Source organism: Sardina pilchardus, chromosome 8, assembly GCF_963854185.1.
Source record: "Sardina pilchardus chromosome 8, fSarPil1.1, whole genome shotgun sequence".
NCBI classification, from domain to species: domain Eukaryota; kingdom Metazoa; phylum Chordata; class Actinopteri; order Clupeiformes; family Clupeidae; genus Sardina; species Sardina pilchardus.
The window spans coordinates 34,895,207-34,920,937 of record NC_085001.1 but is presented as its reverse complement, the minus strand read 5'-3'; the positions used below and the strand labels follow the sequence as shown (position 1 = coordinate 34,920,937).

Here is a 25,731-nt window from a genome sequence, read left to right as displayed (position 1 = left end):
TCTAGAAGTAAAGGGCCTAATTTCTCCCAAAATAACGAATAAAATTCAGGAGGTATTCCATCTATGCCAGGAGACTTGTTTGTCTGCATGGAAAGCACTGCTTCCCGCAATTCCTTTAGCGTTATGGGTTGGTCAAGACTCAAGGAATCCCCCACTGCTAATTGTGGCAAATCAAGCTGCCTGAGCTTGCCTGTCGTCACGTTTAATCTTATCCGGTAGAATCTCTGACTTATATAAAGTGGAGTAAAAATCCTGAAAAGCCTGGTTAATTTCTTTAGGATTTGTTGTAATGTTTCCTCTTGCAACTCTAATAGCTATATGTCTGAAAAGCGGTCGTTGGATCTGATTTTCATGGCCAGTAAATGATTGGGCCTAGAGCCATGAAAGTAATAACGTTGCCTGGTTCTATGTATCAGGAATTCCGATTGTTGTTAGGGCTGCACAATATATCGAATTTTAATCACGATCACAAATTCGCGTGATCGAGCGATATTTAAAATGCGTCATTCCGTCCATAGAACGCTGCACCGCGCAGTTTAGTTTCTAGATGTAGACACTAGTCACAGAGGATAAAGTAACGTGGTGAACATACCACAACAGGTAGCAGTCGCAGTGTTTCCCACACATAGACTAATTGGTGGCCGTGCGCCACAGATTCAACGCCGGCCACCACATATTGCGTTTCGCTATTAATTTATTTTTTAAAACACTATTCGCTGCATTTCCCTTTCCTCCTTTCTCTATGTCACTCACGCGTCTCTCTCTCTCCCTCACACGCGCACACACACACACCCTCCGTGCTCGCCGCGTCTCCATTTAACCCTTTCATGCACGCATTATGAAAAAAAATGTCTAGATTTTTTTAGTATTGATTTTATTACTCTATATGAGCCCAATATTGAAAATCAATTGGAATTTTTCAAAAATATGATTTTATATAGAAGTTATGTTATTGTCCACGTATGTGGACAGTGCGCAACAAAGGGGCAAAAAAGAATAAAATGTAATGACAGAAAATATGGAAACTATGGCCCTCTACTTCCTCCATACTACCCACCCAGCCCTCTACTACCCCATACTACCCACCCACCTCTCTACCTTCATACTACCCGCCCACTAGCCTGGCAAGCCAAACTACACAGAAATGTATAGTCTGGGGTCGGACCATTCACAGAGTTGAAGCCTGTGGGTGGGATGAACAGTTGTCTTTCAAACTGCCTCTGCACGTAATAGGCCAGCATTTGTGACCAATCGTAGCCGGTCGGCAAAACGGTAAATACATCCTTCTTTAAAAGGAATGACTTAAGTGCTTCTTTCTGCTCAAACTTCAAAGAAAAGCCCAAGTCTAACTCTTCCCAAGCCGATTCAAACGAGCGCGCTTCGTTAGCCTCATCCATGTTTTGTTTTTGGCGAAATTTTTTTTGACTGTCACACTCAAAGTGTGAACTTATCAAGAAAGAGGCAAATAAATGTTACACAGCTCTGCAACAGGTAGCCTATAGGACAATGATAGACTTAGCAGCCTTAACGTTAACTTGGAAAATCAAGGAGAAACAGTGAATCAACAGTGAACAAAAACTAGCAGGTAGAACGTTTAAAATCTAATTGTCGGAGTCGGCGCTGTTGTTTGTGAAAGACAAGTTAGAGGCGCCAAGACCCGCCTTACGTTGCTTCTGATTTGTTTATATTGAGTGATGCCTTCTATGGTTGGTGAGATTTAGGCACAAAGGACTGATGGATTGGTTATTGCTGTCAGTCAATCAGAGCTCGAACTACGGCAAGGCAATGACCAAAGTTTATCATCATGAAAAAAATATATATATAGTGCACTGAATGGGGAAATATTTTGCGTGAGAAATGACTTGGCAGCCCTGGTTGTGCAATACGGTCTCAAACCCAACTCGTCGAACGAGGACGCATGGTCCAGCCCCCTGGCGTCTTATCGGAAGCCGAAGGTGAGCTAATAAGGCGGGCTCAAGGACTCCGTACACAGATAGAGCGTTCTGATTGGCGAGGCTGAACTCGAGCCTGGCGCAGGCTTGTCCTCAACGGTGCGACCCTAGACCATCCCGCTAGGCAAAAATATTTTTGGCCGCTAGGGTGCGTCTAGATTTCTAGGCTACCCGCCCACCCCTCTACTACCCCCATTATTACTCACCGACCTTCACCCACCCCTCTACTACCCCCATATTACCCACCCCTCTACTACCACCACTACCCAACCACCGCTCTACTACATCCATAATACCCACCCCTCTACTACTAACCCACCCACCCCTCTAGTACTCTCATACCCACCCCTCTACTACCCACCCACCCCTCTACTACCCCCATATTACCATATCACCTTGGCATTACCACATGTTATTAGGTCATTATTTATAAATATGTTTACCAAATGTTTGTTTCTTTGCAATTTAAAGCAGTTAAAATCATATTTGAAAAAATATGGCCATTTAATTCCTCTGTTGCGCAACGTCCACATACGTGGACAGTTGCTTTTTAGGGTCTACAAACTCTAATTTGTAGATCTAAAATAATTAGCATGCTGCATAGATTTGATTAAAACTATTGCATCTCAATGCCAATGTTTTCCAACTCAAAAGGGCCTGTCCCAAGGAGAACAAGTGCTAGCCTACCTTGAAACTTAAAGACACGTGGGGAAACTGAGCAGTCCAACCAGTAGACTAAGCTAGCCAACTATAGCCTATTTTGTTTACAATTGTTTGAGGCTTCAGCCAGACAGCTGAATTAAAGAGGTGGAGTTGTATATGAACAGGCTATAATAGGCTATAGGCTATAATCTGCATAAAGTGTGCCGTTATGAATATCAGAAATTAAGGATTTTCTCTTTTTATATATCTTTTTATATATCTTATTATATAATATTATATAGATATAATATAATACTCTGGTGTTCCAAGGTAGGCTATTTAAATGTTATTTAATAAAAAAAAAAAAAAAAAAATCCAAACACCGTTATAATAAGCCTATGACAATAAAATTTGTTTTGGTTGAAATCAACAAATAATGGTGATAATTAATCGTGATATCAATATTGCTCAAAATAATCGTGATAATCATTTTGGCCATTATCGTGCAGCCCTAATTGTTGTCTCAAAATATTTTTGATTTCTTTCTTAGTAATATCATGCTGGGCTTCTACAAGTACAGAATAATTATTCTGTAAAATTAAACTAAGTCTAGATAATTCTGCAATTTAGCAGATTTCGCCTTATGCAAATTGGAACAAAATCTTATAGAATTACTTCTAATAAATCCCTTCACAGCATCCCATAAAATCCTAGGATCCTGTACTGAACCAACATTGAAAGAGAGAAATTCGTCTAGTTCAGTGAATTGTACTAAATACTCGTCATTCCTCAATAAGGAGGAATTAAAGCGCCACCTAGCGGCCCGCTTAGCCACGCAGCCAAGAGTAGTATGACACAAAACCCCTTTGTGATCAGACAAGGCGATAGGAAGTAATACCGCAGAGTTTATAGTTTCAAAGAGTTGCAGGGAAGAAAAAAGAAAATCGACTTATGTCTGTGCGAGAAAAAGGAATAATCTTTCAAAGTAGGGTTAACAGATCGCCATAAGTCTATAAGACTCAAATTCGCCACCAAAGACTGCAAGGCAGCGGTTGCCTGCACTTGGTCCCCGGAGGCATTTGGGTTGGAACGATCCAAATTTGCATCCAAAACAGCATTCATATCTGTCCCAACTACAATATGATAACCTGTCAATTCCAACATTTTCTGTAACAAGTGGTCATAAAACCTTTTATCAAATTTGTTTGCTGCCGACGTATTCGATTTTTGTCGTAGAGTGGGTTTTAATTCCTCGTAATTTGTTATAATAATGGTGCATTCCTTATCCGTCAAATAAGGTGATTGCGTCATCATTAACCCTCTACTGCATGGCGTTGCCATATGGCAACACATGATTTATCTTAGTGTTTCTAATTGGCAGTAACACAAAACCTACATTTCACTATTTTTATTTGAAAAAGGGGATTTACATTTTGATTAAAAAAAATAATTGTTAGGTCCCATGACTAGGATATATTGTTAGTATCTATTTTAAGTATAGGTGATAATTCATGCAGTAAAGTGGTGACTTGCACTGCAAACCGCCACTTTTATGTGAACGCACACAAACTCCAATCAGGTTAACCCCTGTTCAACAAATCAACTTCTTAATCAGCGTTGTAGTACCGATTCACACCAATGAGGATGAGCAGGTTTTGTCAACCCCGGTTTAACAAAGTAATCCTGGGTTACATCTGGTTAGGTTAAACTCCCTTTGTAGTACAGGCCCCATGTTGCTAGCCTAAATGGCCATGACATTGCGTGTTACATAGTATATGCTCCATAGCCTACACATAGGGCTAATGTAGTGGTGGGCAAGTATGCAGTTGTGTAGAGGACGTCCTCCGGTTGGCATTGTGTGAGGGAGGGAGAGAGACAGTGGCTGTGTCCAGAAGTCAAGCGTGCACGCTGGATAGTACCTTCTTTCCAGTAGCGTCTTAGTTAGCTTGCTCCTCAGTATGCATCCCTACCTACATTTGGACAGCACTAACTAGTTGGCGTCACCTGACTCGGGGAGGGGGGTGTGTTGACAGTAGCCGTGTTCAAGTTCAACTCCAAATGACCTCTTGCAGCAACGAGAGCTGCCGGTGGCAGCAGGGGCGGGGATGCAAACGCTGCTATGAAGTTGTACACTCTCTACTTCCCGTGGTCTAGACTTGACCATGTGACGAATCACGAGGCACGGACCCGCACGGACTCTTGTGGATATGGGGAGGCATCTAAACACCTGCACACACGTCAGGGATGTAAAAGCCAATTAGGGCAAAGACCTGACGTCATGAAGGCAGGGTCTAGGCTCCGCTGCTCTCCGCAGTACCTCCAGACCGGCTGCTCTTTTGCGGAGCAGCCGCCTGGCCACGCCTTGCTCCCGCGATAAGTTGAGGCCATGTGATACCGACTGCCGAGTCGAAAACACGCCCATCTAGACCATCGTGGACAGATTTTTAACCACGTGCATCTTGTGCTGCTCAGTTTTTGTGCTGCGCAGCCAACTTGAACGCGCCTAATTTGCATGACGTTTGGAGCTTGACCTGTGCTGCGCAATGGATTATGGGATATCTGAGGGCAAAAAAGATGCATCGATGCACGCTTGGAAATCACGCCAAACGAAGTACCCAACTAGTGAGAGTGCTTGACTTTCGGACAGTCTATTCTGACGTAACTTCCGGAAAATGCACACTGCCCAGCGTGCATACTGATGTTTCAGACACAGCCAACGCGTATGTGTGTTGCAGTCACAAGTGTTCCTCTTCCATGGCCTGGAGGTTAGGCTACAACATTGTAACAAACTGAGCCTAACTGTCAGGACGGTGGCTCCCAGAATGCATTGCAGGAGGGTTCAGAGAGATGTTGTTGTTGCTGTAGCTGTTGTGTGATTTGTGTTGCCAGATTGGGCGGGTGCCCGCCCAATGGGCTTCTTTTATATCGTTCGGCGGGTGAAAATAAGCTGTAGGCGGGTAAATAACATTTTGAGTTCAATGGTTCTCTATGAGAAAAACGTCATCGGGCGGTTTTTTGCTGAAGACGGCGGGGTGATTGGGCGGAAATCAGTCAACCCAATCTGGCAACACGTGTTCACCCGGTGTTTGTGTTAGCTTGTGTAGTCGTCCCTTAGTTGTACCTCATGTAAGTCCCTGTGTGTGTATACTAATTAATAAACAACATAAAGGCAAGCAACGGAGTCAAGTGGAAATCATTATCCCTTTCTAGTATTAGTATACCGTGCAACATGTTCTAAAACATTGCATGATCTTAGCGGCGGAGAAAATGAGCCTGGTCATGTCCACCTATAGGGAGGGAAAGTGAAAACCAGCGCCCCAAGTGGTTGCGTTCCTATCGAAGAGCAGCTCCAATGTAAAGTCCCATAGACGGACTTTTCAAAAAAATACTACGCAGCTATACCAGCGATCTTATCCACCATAAATATTTTTCAGTCGGCATACTGTAATAATCTACTAACTGTGAAAATATCAGACCCTAAAACGTAATTGCTCGTTTCATTTCATAAATGGACTACAACTTCAAGTGACGTGACACCCTTCGACGACGTTACTCACCTAGCATGGTTTGTTTATTAGCCTGTTAGCTAGTTGGTTAGTTAGTAGACAATCACACTTACTGCCAGCTCTTGTGTGAGTAGGAGCACAACACAAGTTTTCCCAACATAAAGGTAATTACCACGCGGTTTACATCGCTCTCTGTTATTACAAAAATATGATAAGCAAGTTAAGCAAATTGCCGTTTTGATCAGTTGGAGATGGAGCGCCCAAACTGGTGACGTCAAATGCTACTGTAGCTAGCTACTGTAGTTCGTTATCACCATGTTACAAACAAACTCAAAACAATTAAACTGATCCTAAAAAATAAAGTATGACCACTAGAAGCAATAGAGCTGACCTACATGGATAGCATATTGAAGGCATTTAACTAACTTCCGATCGTGGGCCGAGATATATTTTTTCTAAAAGAAAATCCCATCCACTCCTGGTAGCCTCTAGGAACGCAACCACCAGGTGGCGATGAGATTACTTTCCCTCCCTATACAGATATCCCCCTTCAGGAAGACTGTGACATTTACTAGGCTACTGATTGTCAATGCTGTTTATTGTCAGCTTGAAAAGTTTAGGCTAAAGAATCCATGCTCAAAGTGATTGGCTAGGCTGGACCATCATTGATATTAGAGAGGTTTCCCTATCATGAATGAATATTTGCCAGTGTTTTTAAGAAAAGTTTACCACTACGAGGTAACCACTGAGGGTAACGAGTAACGATATCGACGTATGGCTGTTACAGAACATCATGATAAGTATCAACCACGTCATCTATTAAAATCGTACAGCACTCTACTTTTTTGCTTGAGAAACGCAACCGGTTGTGTAACCGAACGTGCAACGCTGGGTAAAAAAAGGGATAATCTTGGGTCCATCAGGTCCCCCCACAGGTGTATAAATCAAATCAAGCACCTAGATTATGAATGCAGACTTCAAAGTGATTAATTAACCTGTTGAAAGGGGCTTAATGAAACCCATCCGACTACGTTCGCGTAAACCGTATCTGGCTTTAGGTTATCCTCAACCTAATATGACACGCTCCAGACGGGTCAACAGTCGTCATAAAAGTTAACGTTAACGACACTTTCCAATCTACTGGCAACTTAACTACTACGACAGATCATAAATATCACATGTAACATGTTAAACCACGTGTAGAAGTCAATCTAAATATTTAACATAGGCTACGTTAAAGCATTGTGCGAACTTAGCCAAGCCAGCTAGTTATGGCGGCGTTCTACACTGCCTACATGCCTACATCTTTGTGAACAACTCGTCAGTTATCCGATCTGCTAGCAAAAGTGTAATAAAAAGTAAGTTACGGTTTCATTGCAGATTTGGTTAGTGTTGTTATACAGACTTGTCGTACCTTTTTTGGCAGATGGTCAGCTGATTCTGTGAAGCTCCCAGAGTGCGTAGAATGGCCTTCAGTCGTCACAATAAAAGTAAGCTGCCATGCATTAGTTTGTTCACTGTTGGTTCAAATCACGAGAGCTTCAGGAAATAACAGGAGTTTGTTGCATCAGATTAAAAGTAAAACATGTCAGTTAAACCTCCACAGTAGAACACGGGGATGTAAATAATTCGAATTTGATATAAGGCAAAATGGGTTTCTCATGTACCAGTCATCTTCATCAGGTACCAGTAGATGGCGAAACCGGTCCTTAAAAAATGGCTAGAAGAAGAAGAAACCTACGGTGCCCTCGAAGGGACATGCTAAGATTTGTTTCTTTGTTTGTTTTGCGCATAGAGGTTTTGCGTTCCCTCTTTTTGCACTCTCTGGCTTCCATCCCATCTTGCCCTTAGTAGTCTTATAGTAGGCCTACTTTTACAGTAGGCCTATGTCCAAAAAAGTAATACAATTACTTTTCCTGTAGGATTAGGATTACTACATTATTTTCTCCCAAAACATCCCAAAGATCCGTAGTTATTTATTTATTTTATTTTATTTTTACTTTCCAACATAGATATAGGCTACTCACAACCTGGTACAAGAGTGATTTTGGTCTCTTGCTAGTTTACATGACATCAGGGGTGTCAAAGTCATTTAGATAATCAGCTGCTTCAACAAACTATTATTTTCTCAAGTCAAATACCCATATTCGGGAAAACGGAAGTCTTCAAATGTAATATTTATTGGTAAATTTCATAATTTGCCAATTACTCAATGTTTTTACTTTTTGCCATACAATTGGCAAGATTCTGATGAAAAACAACACTAAATAAAATCTAGGTTCAGTGTAGGCTACAATTTCCACTATCCAGTGCATTAAGCCTTTACATTCGGTATTCTATGGTGCTAATTTAGCACATATCTAATTTGCATGTATATCAGAAAACATGTTATATTTAACAAAAATGTTTTTAACAGTGTTTTTCTTAAAAAAAAGACAATTTGGTAGTTTTATTTATTTATTTTTTGCAAATAACACTAAAAATGTTTACAAAAGCATTGTATAAACATTTGTGCAGTGTAATTTATCAAAAGTAAGAATGGATATCATTTTGAAATGATTTTGCACCTATCATGACATTAAGATTGTCATTTTCAGCAGCAAAAACTTCATTGCAGGCAACAAAAAAATCTTAACCAATTTACAGGACTTTTAGGTGAAACTTTGATGGACCAGAGTGTCAAAATGAAAGAAATCCAAATGCTACATTATTAATACCATAGTGTTACTGGGAAAAAAGCAGATTAAGTAAACAAGGATATGGCACCAAGAGTACATCCCTGATTGGCAGGCTTCATTCATCTAAGCAGAAGGTTAGATTGCAATATTTATGCATCCCAAATCATTACACTTCAGCAATCCCTAATAGTCTTCCTCAAAGACATTCAGCCATCCATTGACAACCACACCAGTCTGACACACTTGAGCAAACTTGCAGTTGTGATGAACAAAGGTCATCACACATACTTATATATGGCAAGGCATTCTGTTTCTCTCTACTCACACTGATTTTTGCACAGCAAGATATCTGGCCTTCAAGAAAACAAAACAACATAAAACAAAACACACTATCACAATGCTGAGTTTACAAAAATGCAGGTATATAAAATAATGAAAAACATTGAAATGATCACAACTAAGGGTAAGGTTTAGCATAAAACATGTTTGTCTTGAAAATAATTTTGATATTGCTGTCAATATATAATACTGAGTGTTTTATCACATTGGCAACACAATAATTTACACAAATTTGAACTGAACTGAGTGGCATCAATTTTAGAACTTGCACTGTAATCTTAGCATATCATTAATACTGTTCATATTTTGCCTCCATTTAACCAGGTGTAAAAATGGAGGCATAGTTACATTAAGTAACAACATTGAGACTGGTCTGTCAGGATATCTTTGGTCAAATGTGCTGGGGTGTGAATGAACAAGAACTACTAAAAAGTAGTATGCCATGGTCCAGCGAGCATGTTTGGAATTCTTTCACATGCTTCAATGTTAAGGTCTAAAGGTTCAAGTCACAAAGTGTCTTACAGCATCTGCACCTTGGTGCACCACCATATCCAGCAACTACAATCTCCTTTAGGCTCATCATTCAGGCTATTCCTAGCACTGACTGTTGCACACAACACTGCAGAATACAGGGCAACAGAGGCCAAAAGGCTGACAGGTATCCCAAATAACAATCCATAGCTGCACCAACACTCAGACTACTTCCCTTTGTTTTCAACAGAATTTTGTCTCAATAAACACATATAATGTTCCAGTTCTAACACTTCAATACTTGTCAAAATGTATACCACAGAAATAATAATTAAAAAAAAATGTAACAATGAAATCGGTGTTTATAAAAAAAGTTACGGTATACATGTTAATATGCACGTGACTGACGGAGATGATCAAATAAAGCAAAGGGCATGCGAACTTTGTTCTCATCACCGATTTACAAAAAATCTGGTCCAGTGCAGTAAGTTTGTAGCTTTTCAGCTGATTTCTAATGAAGATTAGTTCCCAGCCCAAAGAAAAGCATGAACATTTTCATTAGCAGCAAAATAGTATAAGGATCACTAAAGTAAAGGAATGATACATTGAAGAGCCATTCATAAATTGTGAAATTACACCTGAAACATGAGCATGAAGATGAAATGATACGAGACCATGAAATGCACAAATCAAAATTATGAGAAAGAAGTGGGAAATAAACCAATTTTCCAGTTGACTATTTTACAATTATAAGAAATATTGGCCAGGTGGTCAAATGTACTTCAGAGATTAGGAATGAAACAGAATATTGAATTATCCCATTTCATACCACTTTCATTTGATAATGTGCATGCTTATTCCCTAAAACAGTGTAGAGTTAAGACATTGTAAACACCTGGCCACGTGGACCCCACACCAATGGAGTTCTATTGTGCTTTCAAGTTCTTCTATTACAAATTCAAAATCTATGGTGAAAGAATGAACCACACATATACACACATTCACACAAAAACATCAATATGGCTCTTCTCTGGATGGGTTTGGATACAGTCTGGCTGTCCACTTGATGTTATATGTTATTGCCATGCAGGAGACATAAGGCAGATAATATCTTTCCAAGTCTTGCTTGTACGTTCTGAACAAATATCCCATTTTTCATTGTGAAAGAAGTTTACAAATACATCATGATTCCAGGATCATGCCTCTGACATATTAAAGGTAACCTTATAGAGTGCCTGTCTGTCTCTAACAAGGATATCATTTCATCATGATGGAGAACAAATGGGTTACTGTGTCCAGGCAATGGCATCATTGTTTTGTAAAAGCACTTGTAAAAAGAGAAATAAAAAAGGCTAGTGAAATATTTAGGTCAGTAGTGCTACATTTAAGTGGTTCTTGGTCTGCCAGTGCAATTGGCAAAAGGACACACATACGCATGCACACGCATACCAACACAATGCCATGACTAGATGGTGTCCCAATCCCCGACTTATGCAAAAAGTTAGATGGTTTAGCCTTCAGTGGATTAATTCTCCTACAGTAAAAAAGGACTGCATATGAACAATGCTCTGATCTCTCAGCAAATCTGGATACAGTAGTGTGAAGATACACCAAAGTCATAGTGCTAACTTATAATAGGATTTTTCAGTCATGTTTGCTTATCTGACTGTGGCCAAAGAATGTAACCTTTTCTCTATTTACCTCATGACCCACAAGAGTTCTTTGGCCTCTACTAAGAAAACACACAGATGGTATTGATCATTGAGCACATCGCACATTTTCTGAGAAAGTACTATACCCCATTGTGCATGGCCAACGCAGTCTGTGGACAGGCTACTGTAACTTTTTAACACTGACACAGTTTAATTTGGGACTTTTTACGTATGGTAAATAGAATCAAGATGCCACTGAAAACCTTGAAATGAGAGGGTAAATCAAAAATATGTCCCAAGTAAATACTTGGAATGATGTCGTCATGTTTTCAGACAAGCTCAAAATTAAGCGCACTGAGGAGAATAGAAATAATAAAGAAAGCACCCCTGGAAGCAAAGGCTCATTGGTCAGAATCCCTCAAAACCTCAACACTTTTGTGCCTCCACAGGTGACATGGCGATGTAGGAGCCGTTCCTCATTGGTTGGCGGTTTTCAGAGGAGTCATCTGGCTTATCACTGACTTGAGTATAAGCAGTTTCATCTTTGGCCGTCTGTAGGAGAGACAATGCATGAAAAAGAAGTCAAGTTTACAGTACAAAGATGGCAACATGGATATATAAAACACTATTTAAATAAGCGCAGTCTTTACAGATATGGTGCCAAAAACAACTCAGTGATCAAACAAAATAAGAAGAAAGAAAAGGATCAAAATCACTGTATTGTCTGAATCTCTTCTCATACCAAAACATTATCATTTTAAAATTGTAATTCAAGGCAAGTAATGAAAATGAACAAAATGGGAAAAATAAGACTTACAGCAAAAGAATGAAAAGCTTCAGAAAAATCAATACGCTTTACTTCACTCTGAATAGGAACGGAAAAAAGTATTGAATTAAAAACATAACTCTGTGCACATTCAACTACATAGCCACCTTTTCAGTTAGTTATTAAAAGTGTTTCTACATTTTGATAAAATGTTACATGCATTCAGGTACACAAGTCCTCATTTATTCATGGATAGGGACCTTAGTTTCAGTAATCACAGCCATAGCTAAATCAGCATTTTGCCACCTGGAGAACATTTTTTTCCCCTGCAGAACATGCCACGGCACACAGTTTGGGACACACAGAACTAGAATCCCTCTTCAAGATGCTAAGACTTTTAAGGAGTTTTACCTTTTAAAAGAAATATATATCTTTTTGAATTTTAAAGCCTACAGGATGTGTTATATTCTAGGTAGGATATCGGAGGCCGATGAATTGCAAAACAATAACACAGGCTTACATCTGCTTTCACCATGCTAATTAAGAAACATATGGGTATGATTCACCACTCTTTCACAAAGGGAACGCCCGATAGATAAATCAGGTGGTGGTGAGCAGCAGTTCTTGAGCAACATTTCAAAACTTTTCAATGACTTCAAGGATCCTTAATTAAATGTCCATGACCTTTCACAACCTGCTAGTACACAAAATTGCATACACCACTGGTTGGGGATTTAAATGGAATTTAAATGAATTTTCTTATAGGCTACTTAGGCCATCACGCTCCAGAAATTCTCCCAATGCAGCAGCATCCGCAGAAAAGTACAATAACATAACGAATTTCATTAGACATACATACAACTAAATCTTCTTCCATGACTTTTCCCAAAATTTTCAAAGGAAAACTTTACTGCACTTTCCGTGACGGTGGGAACCCTGTGGTTTGTAATTAGCAAATGTTCCCAGTCATCAAAAAACATGCTATGCCTCAATCCAAAACATATGCCTGTGTAAAGCATAATTTATGACTGATTAAGATTACCAGCCTAGCCTAGGCATATTGACCCATTTCTGCCAGCCGTTCACTATCAAACTAATGCTCACAGTGTCATATACAGTGTTATGATGGCATTTATTCACAACAAAAATTAAGATCCTTTATTTCTATAAAACAATCTTCCTAACTCACCTTCCTCTGGCGAGAGCGACACACTAGGAAGATGAGGACTAATAGAAGGATAGCACCCATTCCAACAATGATGAGGGGGAAATTGGACACCAATGTGACAATGAGCAGCAGTGTCCTCATCTGGGCTGCAGATTCATCATCAATTGTTGCAGTCTGGAGACACAACAACAATTACAGGTAGGTTTAGGAATTATTACGCTGTTTGAAATATGTCAATAATGGTTTCAATAACTTCTCATGTCACTAGGTATCAATTACTTAATGTACAAAGGGTATGTCTTACCTCATTTACATACATGATGGGGAAAATGGTGCCATTGAGATGTTTTGTTTGGCTGAAAATAGAAGGAAATATTTTTTACTTCTCTGTACTTATTCTCCGCACATTGACAAAGTTGAATCTAATATAACATAATCTAATCTAATCTAATGTAGTTAAAATGCAAGGCTATTAAAGCAAAACAAAGAATTTACATTTGGATATCACTGTAAGTGTATCTGAGTGTGATTTTTATGATCACTTACGGAAATCCGCTCACTCTCTTCAGAATTATGTTCAACTGGGCTCTCTTGCAGGCACGAATAGGCAGACCTGTTGTCTGGAGGAAAATATATGATTAGATTACATGCACTAATCGCTCATTGTTTATTTGGATAGTTATCTATCAAAATGTGGTTATGCTATTATTTTGAATACAAGACGAAGTAAATAATAATGATTGCCACACATTTTATGCCAGAAGCTTTGTTAAATCCTATATATGCACCAATTAAAAGTTGAAAAAAAAGATATAGTCCTGAAGGACTGATTGTACAATTGTTGAGGGTTGGGCAATAGGGTTGAGATCATGTGACTATGCTGACTAAACCATTACTGAAAGAATACCAGCTGACCGCTTCTTCCCTAAATAGATCATCATAGGTCATTGCGTAATTTGAAGCAGTGCTTTAGGTCATTGTCCTGTAGCAGGATGAAACTGGCTCCAGTCAAGTACCATTCACAGGGTATGGCATGATGTTGCCCAACAGTGATGACCCTCTTTGTTTTAACTTCAAACTACTGGTACAAATTTCACCAGCACCCAAGCAATTCCAGACAATGGACTTTTCTGCTTCTGAGCAGTTGTTCCTGCTCCCTTAGTTACTGTTGCTAAGGTCACACAACCTTTTGCAGTGGTAATGATAAACTTAACGTAGGGAAAACCAGAGAACCAGCGTTTAAAAATTAAATTTGGTTATTTACAGTACTTGTTTTGACAGGGAGAACAGGCAGACACTCATGAAATGTCAAGGTGTACCGCCAGTAGGGCATCGACTTCAGGCTTACAATTAGTCTCAGCGCAGCCAAGCATGACACCACAAATCACACACAAGTCACAGGCTACAAACCGCAGCATGTTAACATTTGCAGTTTCTATTGTCTACTCATCTATGCTGCTTTCAACATCATCAATATAAAGTTATTGGTGTGGCCTACCGTGATTTAAGTGACGCAGTTTATTTCAAGAAACGATTAGCATGCTAACCCTGGTGTTTTACACATCAACACAAGTTAACTCCACAGCAAGTTTATAACCAATCTAATCTTGAGACTATCATATGTGAACTGCCAAATATATGTAGCTGTTTAATCAGAGCCATGTCTTCAGGCTACCAGTGAAATGTATTGCAATTCTAGTCACGTTAACATAGCCTTAAAATTAACGTTACCATGTTGCATCAGAATGCTCAGTCTTTTTTAGAGAGCCTGCTTTATTTGAGCGTTAACAGTTGATTTTCCAGTACAGATCAGCAAGAAAACAGCCACTTAATTTTCCATTAATCCTTTGCTTAACTTGGTCTGCTGGTGGCTGTCAGATAATTAGATTTTTTTAGATAATTATTGCGCACCTGCGACTAATATTTAGCTATATATGTGTGTGTGGTAGTTTAGTGACTAAGGAGTGGATAAGGGCTAGCGTGTAGCTGGCTGAAAGTTGTGGGTTTAATTCCCTGCTTCCACTGTTGTGCCCTTGAGCACCCCAAGTTGCTCCGGGGACAATGTAATCCCTTGTAATAAAGTTAACATGTGTAAGGCACTTTGACTTTGGACAACCGTGTCTGCTAAATTAATAACTGTAAATGTACACACCACCAGAGCCACCATTTGTTTGAGGGACAAAAGGAGGAGCTTCAGGAAAATTGGCAAATTTTCTTGATTTTTAGATTATTATGATTGACACTACATTTCTATCACGGTGCTTGATAGTATCAAGCACTCCTCCATGCTCTTTCCATGTGTTATGTGCCTCACAAATGTTCATCTCTGTGACGAAAACTCCAGATTTGCCTTTCTGCAACATTATATGTACAATCAGTCATCTAGTAAATCAGACCTAACCTACCGGATTCAGGTCCAAATAGGTTTCATGCTCTTCCTTGTTTGGGTTCATCCCATCAATGGCATCTATATACTTGGATTCAGCCTGATAGAAATGTGGGAAGGAGACAACTATTGGAGCACCTGAAACACAAAAAGCAATGCATAAAAATGTAATACAGCCTGTATTAAATAGCTGGTTTAGTCATCATTGAAGTTTTGAGAAAAAAAAAAAACATTTGTCTAGATCTGTTTAAGTGAAGCCTGCACCTATTAATAAACTGGCCCATGATTTGTTTATGTAATTGGCCTTTAAACACCGACACTGTTAATGGCAAAGGTCAAAGCAAGCTGACATGTTGCACCCTAACTTTTGCATTACCATGATTTAGGTAAAAGTGGAATTGGGTCATGATTAAACCACAGCAATTTAGCAGTGTAAACAGTTGTAGATAATTCTGTGTCTTTCATAGTATGTTAAACACTAAATATATTTCATCTAATTAATCAAACTGATCTAAGCATCACAAAGAAAACATTACCAGTCTTCACAGAATGTGAAATCTCCGTTGTGTTGCTTACTTCAAAACCTTCACATAAAGGGTGAACTATTACTGAACCTGGCACGTATAACTGAAGCATTCCGTTTGCGTTTTAACGTCCGCACCGCTACAACATCTGGTGTGGCTAGTTCGATTGATCAATCATAGTGGAAGCTAATTGTTGCAGCAGACAGGAAAACTGTACCCTGCAGGTACGTGCCAAGTGTAGCCTCCCTGTAACAATTCCTGACATTATGCTCACTAGCACCAGTGATTTACAGAGTTTAAAATTAGTTGCCTTTTTAAGTTCTTAAAGCCAAGAGACAGCAGGTTATATCTGAGGTGTATTAAGAGGGTCAGTGAGGGGTCTTTTTTACCTTCCCGGCAGACGCTGACTTTGAGTACACCTTTGCCCAGGCAATCACCAGCAGGGACACAAAAGCCAGCATTGGCAGGATTGTTGTCTGGACTCTCCAGGACATCAGAAGGCGGAGCAAAGCGGTAAGCAGGAATGCCCTTTACAACCTCATCGTTCACATACCCAAGATGAATAGATCTGTTTTTGAAGATTGTAAGGAAGCCATATCAGTGAGAGCTTGAATTTGACATATGAATACCTTTTTCTTAGTTAACAACATACAAAGTGCACATATCAACATTTTCAAAAAGAACAGTGGACTTTTTCATATGATATTTCAATAAAGCAGAAAAAGGCTTTGTTTTTCAAATGCCTAAAATATTTTCACAGTATTCTACAGTTTGTGAGCAATTGCGGGGGTCCTCATTAGTGGAGATCATCAATAAAGTACCACAATATATATATATATATATATATATATATATATATATATATATATATATATAGTATAAATAGTTATTGGAAAACAAAATATAATCTGAGTTGGTATGACAGTTTCTACACTGTAGTCCAGCAGGGTGACACTAATTTTATTCTCCTGGAGTCTAGAACTGATTCAAGCTAAACACATTGGGGCTGTTATTGCCTGAACACTGAAAATTATACGGTGAGGTAGGTCTAGTCTTTGGAGGTTTTCTGCAGTTTGTTAACAGAAATCTAGTTCAGTTACATTTTGCCATAGAAGTACAGCTTCAGCTTGGGGGGGGGGGGGGGTTAATGCCATCTTAATATTGCCAGATTTATAGGAAGAACTGGGTGTGTTCAGTTCAACCAAATACAAACCTGGGCAATTACTGGATGTTTGCACTTTCCTCATCATTCATATAAGATCCCAAAGTGTAAACGTCCAAAGTATAACTAAGGCTCATTTAACTAGGCTAAATCAATATATCAGCACCATGGGCATGACACTGAAGGGCAAACATTTATGAGTCAGCTCAATGCTCCCTTAAGCCAGGATAGCTATAGTTCACGAGAACTTTACTTGCTGACAGACTTTGTACTTTGTGTTTCACTGAAACACAAAGGGCCCTAAGTTTAAGCAAACATGACTAAAAGTACACAAATTAGTCACAACCGATCGAGTGTGAATAACAACATAATGAAACCATGCAAAGCGATATAGAGGAGATAAGATATAGAACGTACCGGCACAAGTCAGCTGCAAAAATATACAGTAGTTCATCTCTGGATAGAAGAGGGTGGAACACACTGCCATCTGTTCCGTTGATCATGTTACTCTGATTTGATGACCACCATGACATTTGTCTGCAGGAAACGAGCACAAAAAAAAAAAAATTGTCAACAGATTTTTCATACATGAATTATGATGCAAATATGTCTGTTTGCATTTAGGCATAGTAATGGTTTGAAATATGACATTATGTAAAGTAAATAATTGCTATACATCATAGCAAGTGTTGCAGAAGTGGTGTGGCATAATGAAGAACTCAATTTTCACAAGGTGCTCCAAGCACCGGGCACTGCAGGGTTCAGTTTGCAATGTTCTTAATCCCTGTATGGGATATTGTCATTTATAAAATGACACTAAAGAAAACTGCTTGAAGGAATAACACAAATCCTTAACCAATTATGTTATCCCAAAAGTATATTGCATGAATTCACCTTTAACCAATTAAAGTGAATATGTATCAAATAGATAGTTCTTATAGTTACATTTTACATGTGTGTCATCTTTCATATTAGCTAGAGCTATACCTTTTTTGCCCTCATAGTTATAGTTATCATTCTTGGTGTGAATGGGTCTTTATAATGGGATGTGTGTGGCTTAGTCTACAAACCAAACCAAACAGTAACAAAACTAGTCCTTCATATATTTACCGCAATCCATTCCATGTGTCAATCTTGCCGTAGTCCAGGTAATTCTCTTCACCGGTATTGAAGACAAATTCACCTTCATGGGTTCCATTTTTCTGTCATAGTAAAAAAAAAGAAAAAAGACTTTACTATGAATATTCATTGCATGTTAATAACAAACATAAAAGGGGTAAAGGAAAATCAAAACACAAAAATCCCTTTGACTTTTCAGCACTGTGCCCTGGCACTCTAAATTCCTAAATTCCCTAATGATTAGTGAGGCAAAATTTGGGACCACCTATGGTATCCACGATATTCCGCAGCCCAACAATGGGGGTCGCCATGACACCGAGACGGTTTTCTATTTCCGGCGAAGCTGCATTGTATCTGTTTTAACGTGACGGTTTACGGTGCTTAACATATCATAACGCATATAAAAGTACACTTTTCTATTTTTTTTTTTTTTTTAAGATTATTTTTTTGGGCTTTTTATGCCTTTAATGGACAGGACAGTAGAGAGAATGACAGGAAGTGAGTGGGAGAGAGAGTCGGGGTGGGATCCGGAAAGGACCACGGGGCGGGAATCGAACCCGGGTCGCCGGCGTACGGTGCAGGTGCCCCAGCCAGTTGCGCCACTGCCGGGGCCCACTTTTCTATTTTATATCGGTTATATATGATGTAGTATATACATGCTGAGGGCAGAATTGTCAATATTTCGAAAGAAATCTAAGTTGAGGCATAATCTAGTTAGCTATGGAGAACGCACATGTTAACAGAATGAACGGAAGTTGAAAACAGTATCGTAACCATCGCAACGATACATATTTCCGGGTTAAGGAATGAGGTGGATAACCATAAACCAAGCACTCAAACCTAATATAACATAACAATTAACAGAATTTCCTGTCTATTATTAACCAAGGTTTCTACATTGATTTTGCTAAATTTCCTCAGCTATTAGGTTAATACAGGAATGCCTTTTTCTTCATTCCTCCTTCTGACTGGATTCATTTGGCTACTAGAGACTGCGGTACACACAGGTCCAGTCAATACAAGGTTGTAATTTTTAATTTGTATAAAACACCATTATGTTGCTTCTACTTCTAACTTGTTTTTGTTCTGGCATCTGGTGACTGGTCTGCACTGCTTATGTTACTGGCTGTTACTGGCCTTCCCTCTTGCTGCCACTGGCTGGACTAATGCCACGAGCTGGGATTACCAGGTCAGCTGCACTATGACCTGTCTTGCATGGTGCTCATCCATCACAGTAACCAACAACACAGCGAGATCCTGCCTTCGACCCCAGATGCTTTGTGGATGACATACGTCGAGCTGCTGATAATGCCACGTTAAAACCCTGGCCCACAACACTCAGCCACCACATCTGACAACACAGCGCTTCGACTCAAACGAGACCAATCACACAACCACGACCAAGCAAGAGAATTTATTAATTTATTTTATCTATTTTTTGTTTGTTAATTGTTGTCTGTCTTGTATATCTTGGAGTCACAGGTACACTGGCAACTACACCGCTCCGTCCGGCATCTGCGTGTCAATATCTTGTATGTGGAGCACTTTCAGTTGCACTCTATCCATACAAAAATGTGCCATATAAATAAAAGTGCCTCGAGTTGACTTAAACACGATGTGACTAATACATGGGGAAATTACTGTATTTGTAATTTCATTTAAATGAATGGAATAACCTAGTCATTTCCATATGTAATACATTCATTGTTCAATGCCAGTCTCTCCTAATATGATCTCAGGGGTCCCTCACATATCTAAAAAAATAAGTGATATTTAAAGAAATATATATACCTGCTTGATTATGGATTAAGCATCACTATTGGTGATAATGTTAAATTGTTGAACTTTCAAATGTTTAAATACAATAAGGAAATGAGAACAGAGTGAGTAATGGAAAAGTGTAAAAGAGGAAACACATGCAAAAAGTAAAAAAGACAGTCAAAAAGTGGAGATGACAATGCATTTTGACTAGTAAAAACAACACCACTTCACAGAATACAAAATAGTTTCAATATAAAAGAGAGGGTAGAACCTTTTAGGAATAGCTGAAATACTCTTCAATCATTGTACCCATCCAATGTAACGAAAGTTTGTTTCAAGATGTATCTGAATTAATATGGCTTGTGGATCAACAGGCGTGAGCAAATGACTCAAGAACACTGCTCACATTCCAGGGGCCCTTCCTATGCTGGGATATATACTCCATATGCACCCTTGGACTTTCATACCACACTTTCATCGGACGGAATATCTGCCAACATTTTAAAAGGGAATTCTGATTTCTGCAGGAAAGCCCCACACATGTTCATTTTGACTTCAAAGATGAGTCTATGTGTTCACTTAATTCAGCACTACTCCCAAGTTCTTCATTCAGCATACTCACAAATTTCTACTCACAAGTGAGCACTTATGTGAGACATGTTTCACATATATTCAAAGTCATGAAGGGGCAAAGACCACAATTTAGTCAAAATGTAATACAGATGCTCACCTTATACATGAGTCCAAAATATTCATCAACTTCGGGTTTCAAGGAGTGTAACTTCGACATAAGAGGGTCCTTGAAACCCCAAAGAATCTCATGAACTGTACGGGTCATGAAGAGGTCGAGGCCCTGGGAATGCATCCAGAAGGACACCATAGTGCGAAGGACAAATGGGTAGGAGTTCAGCTCGTTCATTACAGCCTACAAGACATGAGAAAGACAAGGAGGCTGAGCAGGGAGTTTCAGCAGAAAGGTCATTAGGCATAGGAACCGGTCATGTCCAAAACAGACTGTAGAGAACTGAATCACACTAGATACAAATGCACACTCACCACAACAGGAATGTAGACTGTTGTCAAGAGGTCAATCTCAGGATCGCCCACAGACATATTCCGCAAAAACACAAAGCTTTTTGGATTCAAGGCAAAAATCTTTGTGCCATTCTCCAGAAAAGACACATTTTCCCGTGGTCGATATTCCCTGAAAGAGTACGACCAATATTTGTGAAAGGGAATAGGCTACACACTTCCAACACCATCAAGTCATAAATTCTGTTGAGGTCATGAACGGAATGGCTTTTGTTGTTTATGTTTCAACAACATCAACGTCCTTGACAGTGTGCTAATGTTTTACACTGAAACCTTGATTACAATCTTGATGTTCTTGGCAGTCACAACAAAGATGAGTGGTAATTCTGAAGGACAAACAATGCAAAGGGATTTCCTTGGAACTGCCATCCTTGGAACCCACAAGCAGGCAAAATGTTGTATACCATTACATTATATTTCAACTCAGTATGTCACTACATTTTCATAAAGCTTTTTTTTTATTAAAAATTAAAAATACCCCTACCTGTAAGTGTATGGCCCTATTTGAGTAACTGAAGGCTTTCCACCCGCTACAACAACATCAGGATTGGAGACATTGAAGAAATAATACTGCATGTATACTGGAGGAGGTGGGTTGATCCAAGAATCTAATACTCGACTGTTTTCTGTCAAAGTCATCTCCTGCGGGGACACACAAACACACACACACACAAAAAAACAGGTCAAGACACATAACGGTTAAAGTTTCCTTGTTAAAACACAGGACTATATGCATGCAAAACATCCATTTAATTTAATTTCGAGGCATCTTAAGTTACAAAGTTGTCTCTACAATCTTTGCTTCATTATACTCTACAAGGGGAAATCAATGTAAGCAAAAATATGTTACTCCGGTTAAGATATGATCAATGAATGCTTATTCTTAAGGGCTTGTTTTTAACAAGGAACAGTAAAACACTTATTGCAGTGCTATTTGTTGAGTACACATGGTTGAGTATTAATGTCTAAATGTCTTTTGGTAAGTTTATTCAGATCTGTATTAAGTATTTTATTTGTATCCTTTAGTACTCCAAGATTCCCTGTGAATGTTAAGTGTGCTACAAATAAAATCAGGTTTCCCACTCAAATCTAAAATTCGATAGCTTCCTAGTCGCGTAGTGTTCAAGAATCTTTTACTTTTTTAGAGTGGGAGATTAATAAATGGACAGAAGTTGTCAGTTTAGAAGTTGTCTATGCTGTTTTTAGAAGTTGTGTGCACTGTCCTTGAGCTGTGAAAAACTAAGTGCATTTACTAAAAAAATGTCATTGTGTTACAAAACATTTAGGCCTATTAAAAGGTACCGTCAGCAATTCAGACAAAAGGTTGATGATATTTCAGCATGAAAACTAATCAAATTAACCCCTACCATGCTCCTCAAACTACGTTCTGATTAGCTATGTCAGTCCAAGCCCCTTTGTTTCCCCATTTACAGAGCTAGGACTGTAAAACAACCACACTACATACAATTCACATGACTACCAGTTGCTCTGTTATGTTAAATAACTTTATCGATGGTGTAAGGACTGTGAGAGGAATTTCAAGAGCATGAAGATAAATCCAGTGGTGGTAGCATAGTGGTTAAGGAACTGGGCTAGCAAGCAGTAGCCATTGTCGATTCCATTCCCAGTTCCCACTTGTAACCTTGAGAAAGGCACTTAACCCGGAGTCCCTGCAATTGGTCTATGCAAATTGTTTTGGACACATTGGCAGCTAAAAGCATAAACACATATTTATTTATTTTTTAAAGAAAAATATCATATTAGGATGGGCACTCTCATTCAAAATAAATAGATCACTCTGTAGAACGCCCAAAAGAACATCAGATTTTGCAGTCCTGCTGCTGTTTCACGCACAGTGTGGTTGAAATGTTACAATTGAATATTAAATGCTTCATAAATAAGTACAGCTCAATTTGACATGAGCATGGTGTGATGAATAAGGTAAGCCTTCAAGCTACACACACACACACACACACACACACACACACACACACACACACACACCTTTAACTGAGATGGCCTTCAGTTAGCTCTCATTGTAGAGGTGTTTTGATGCACCAATCAAGACTTAAATTATTTGCAAATACTCCATACGAATCTGAATAAACATACCAAGATCACATAGACATGTATGGTCAACAGCACTGCAGTACATGTTCAATGAGCCCTCAAGCTCAGCGATGGGCCTAACCGCTTGTAAGACCGAAATACATGCCCGGGAGTCATATGAAATGTTGTATGACAACGGTATGACCTCTTTGGTGGCAAATAACTCTCGTATTTTTCAATCATAGTCCACATAACCAATGTCTACGAGTCTGTGTATCGTGTAAAGGCGGCCAGTCCTGCATTTGTATTTTCGACCTTGCTTTTAAAGAGAGCAACTTCCTACTTTAGTGTATCTGAACTCGGAGGCTCAATTTAACCTCTCAAACAGTATTAGGAGGTTCCTATTTTGAGTCGGTGCCAGCCACAAATAAAAAGTTCCAAGTATTTCAGGCAATAAAATTCCAAGTATTTCAGAGGAAGGTAGCTCCCATTCTTTAGCAGTAAGAAGACCCTTCCCCCTACGCATTCTCCGAGACACCTCCCAACCTCAACTTCCTTCGAACTGGACTAGTAGCCTAGGAGTAACATTAAACATGGAGCAGCTAACGTTAACACAGATAAGACGACAGACGAAGTACTAGTTACTTCGAGGTTAATATTAAAAACCCAACCTTAACTCACGATAGAACCGGGTTTGTATATTAAAGCAGTCACTTAACGTTTACGTATCTAGCTCATACACGTGGTATAACGTTACTGTTCGACAATATAGTTAATCGTCCATACAACCGTCCTTCCTTAGTTAACATTGGTATTTATTAAAGGTTTTGGCAAAATTCTGCTTTTGAAATAACGTTGACGTTAGACATTTCCTTGCGTTAAGTTACACCCAGAACTACAGATTCGTTGGAACCTTTAACAGTAATTTCCGCATTAACGTTAACTGACATTGAGTGGAGAAGCTCGTCCAGCTATGCTTGGCATAAGGGTTTACCGCTAACCGTTGAGGAGGTTACTTGAATTGTAACGTTACTTTACTTTCAGCTAAGAAATTAATTCGCTTTAACATAAGGAGCATCATACCTTTTTCAAACGACTGTGGATCATCGTTTGGAAGACTTGAGCCACAAGCAGCGCGATCCCAAGAATTAATAGATGAGCGCAGACAATTCCCGTAACATAGATGGCACACGATCTTCTCGTCATGTTGATAAGAATATGAATAACAGTAACGTTGACGCAAATTATGCCCAGTAAACTAATACTATTTCTACGGCTGAGAGTAGCTTACTAACGTTACAACTTCCTCTTGAATTCGTCGTTTTTTCTGCCTTCTCTCAGCAAAGTAACTGTACTGGTCGACTGATCCTTTAACCGTGTACCACCTTGTTCTTTCTTCTGCTAAAAATGTGTTGTCTTCCTCAAGTCTTCACAGTCACAACATGCTTCTTCGGTGGTTTCAGCAGCAGCTGTGAGAAAGCCAGCTGATAGTGCAGTGGATGGAGGAACACCTTTGCTCCCTCCCTACTAATTTAAATGAAGTCGGTCATGCGAGCAGAGACGTTTGGGTGACTGAGGGAGTGGGTGTGTTCCATCAATAGGTTCACATATTGCATTAAAGAGAAAGCTATCTGGTTTGGTTTTTTTGTTTGTTTGCTTCGAACTATGCTGATGAAGTTCGGCAGAAACCAGGCTAGTTACCGGGATTACGTACACTTCAACAGCCACACTAATGCAAATAGTATGCCAGCATTAATACAAGGGTGGTGATAACAGAGGAGCCTCAAATTAATTACATGGAAGAATAATGTTCACTGCATTTTCGCAAAAGTTGTAAACCGTTTGTGTAGGGTTCCTTAAGGAACTACACCGGCCACATGAATAATGTGCTATTACAGTCAACAACGACATTTTTCGTAATCGCTTTTGTTTAATGAACTCGGTGTGCTATTGGCTGAGACTGCCACGGACCACCATCTGAAGACCACCCCCATTGCTCTGTGATTGGCTAAACATCGGTGAGTGTGATGCAGTATTTGATCGACTGATTTTAGGGCGGGATTTCACTAAAGGGGGAATGAAAAATCCCTGAAATACATTCAAGCTGAAGTATCAGAGCTTCAAAATAACTAGCTCAGTACCATTGTCACTCAACTCAGTGTGAGTAATGATGAAGTGGCATGAGGTAGAGAAAGTTAATCGTTGCTTATAACTACAGGCTTGGTTTCTTGCTGAAATGAGGCATGAGCTGTTGGGATGAGCCTACTGAATGGCATTGACATGATTGCAGAACCAACTCAGTTGAAAAAAAGATAGCCTATGCCTAAGCCTAGAAATATTCCTAGTCACTGGAAGTTATTATCAGGAGGGTTCATTTTAATGTTGAAAATGTTATGTTTTATAAAAATCTGAAAGGTGAAGAGGTTTTTTCAGCGCTTTTTGTGACGTGTGGGCACGGCCCAAT

At 39.3% G+C, this 25,731-nt stretch overlaps 2 protein-coding genes across 2 annotated transcripts in view; both read right to left on the bottom strand.

Moving 5' to 3' along the window:
- LOC134089319 (selenocysteine insertion sequence-binding protein 2-like) overlaps positions 1-7,810 on the bottom strand; it is an 82,858-nt gene extending 75,048 nt beyond the window's left edge. The window contains exons 1-2 of the mRNA XM_062543760.1: positions 7,768-7,810; positions 7,515-7,617 (exon numbers count right to left, since the gene is read on the bottom strand). The gene's annotated coding sequence lies outside the window, so the exon portion shown is untranslated. The remainder of the gene's footprint in view (positions 1-7,514; positions 7,618-7,767) is intronic.
- Positions 7,811-8,539: 729 nt separating this feature from the next.
- On the bottom strand, positions 8,540-25,121 carry scarb2a (scavenger receptor class B, member 2a). The gene is made up of 13 exons (XM_062543759.1): positions 24,351-25,121; positions 21,703-21,860; positions 21,183-21,330; positions 20,857-21,051; positions 18,357-18,448; positions 17,664-17,783; positions 16,474-16,652; positions 15,580-15,698; positions 13,721-13,794; positions 13,479-13,530; positions 13,196-13,348; positions 12,058-12,105; positions 8,540-11,792 (listed from the first exon to the last, which is right to left on the bottom strand). The coding sequence occupies exons 1-13, from the start codon at positions 24,471-24,473 to the stop codon at positions 11,667-11,669; spliced, it is 1,587 nt and encodes a 528-aa protein (XP_062399743.1). The 5' UTR covers positions 24,474-25,121; the 3' UTR covers positions 8,540-11,666.
- Between the last annotated feature and the right edge of the window lie 610 nt (positions 25,122-25,731).

What these genes read in the sequence shown, in the direction of transcription:
- scarb2a (XM_062543759.1), bottom strand. Translation starts at nt 24,473, where the DNA reads ATGACGAGAAGATCGTGTGCCATCTATGTTACGGGAATTGTCTGCGCT. An exon ending in AAGAGAGTGAGCGGATTTCC is followed by an intron (nt 13,531 to 13,720) that starts GTAAGTGATCAT and finishes TTCTATTTTCAG; the next exon opens with CCAAACAAAACATCTCAATG. An exon ending in GTCGCTCTCGCCAGAGGAAG is followed by an intron (nt 12,106 to 13,195) that starts GTGAGTTAGGAA and finishes GTTCCTATTCAG; the next exon opens with AGTGAAGTAAAGCGTATTGA.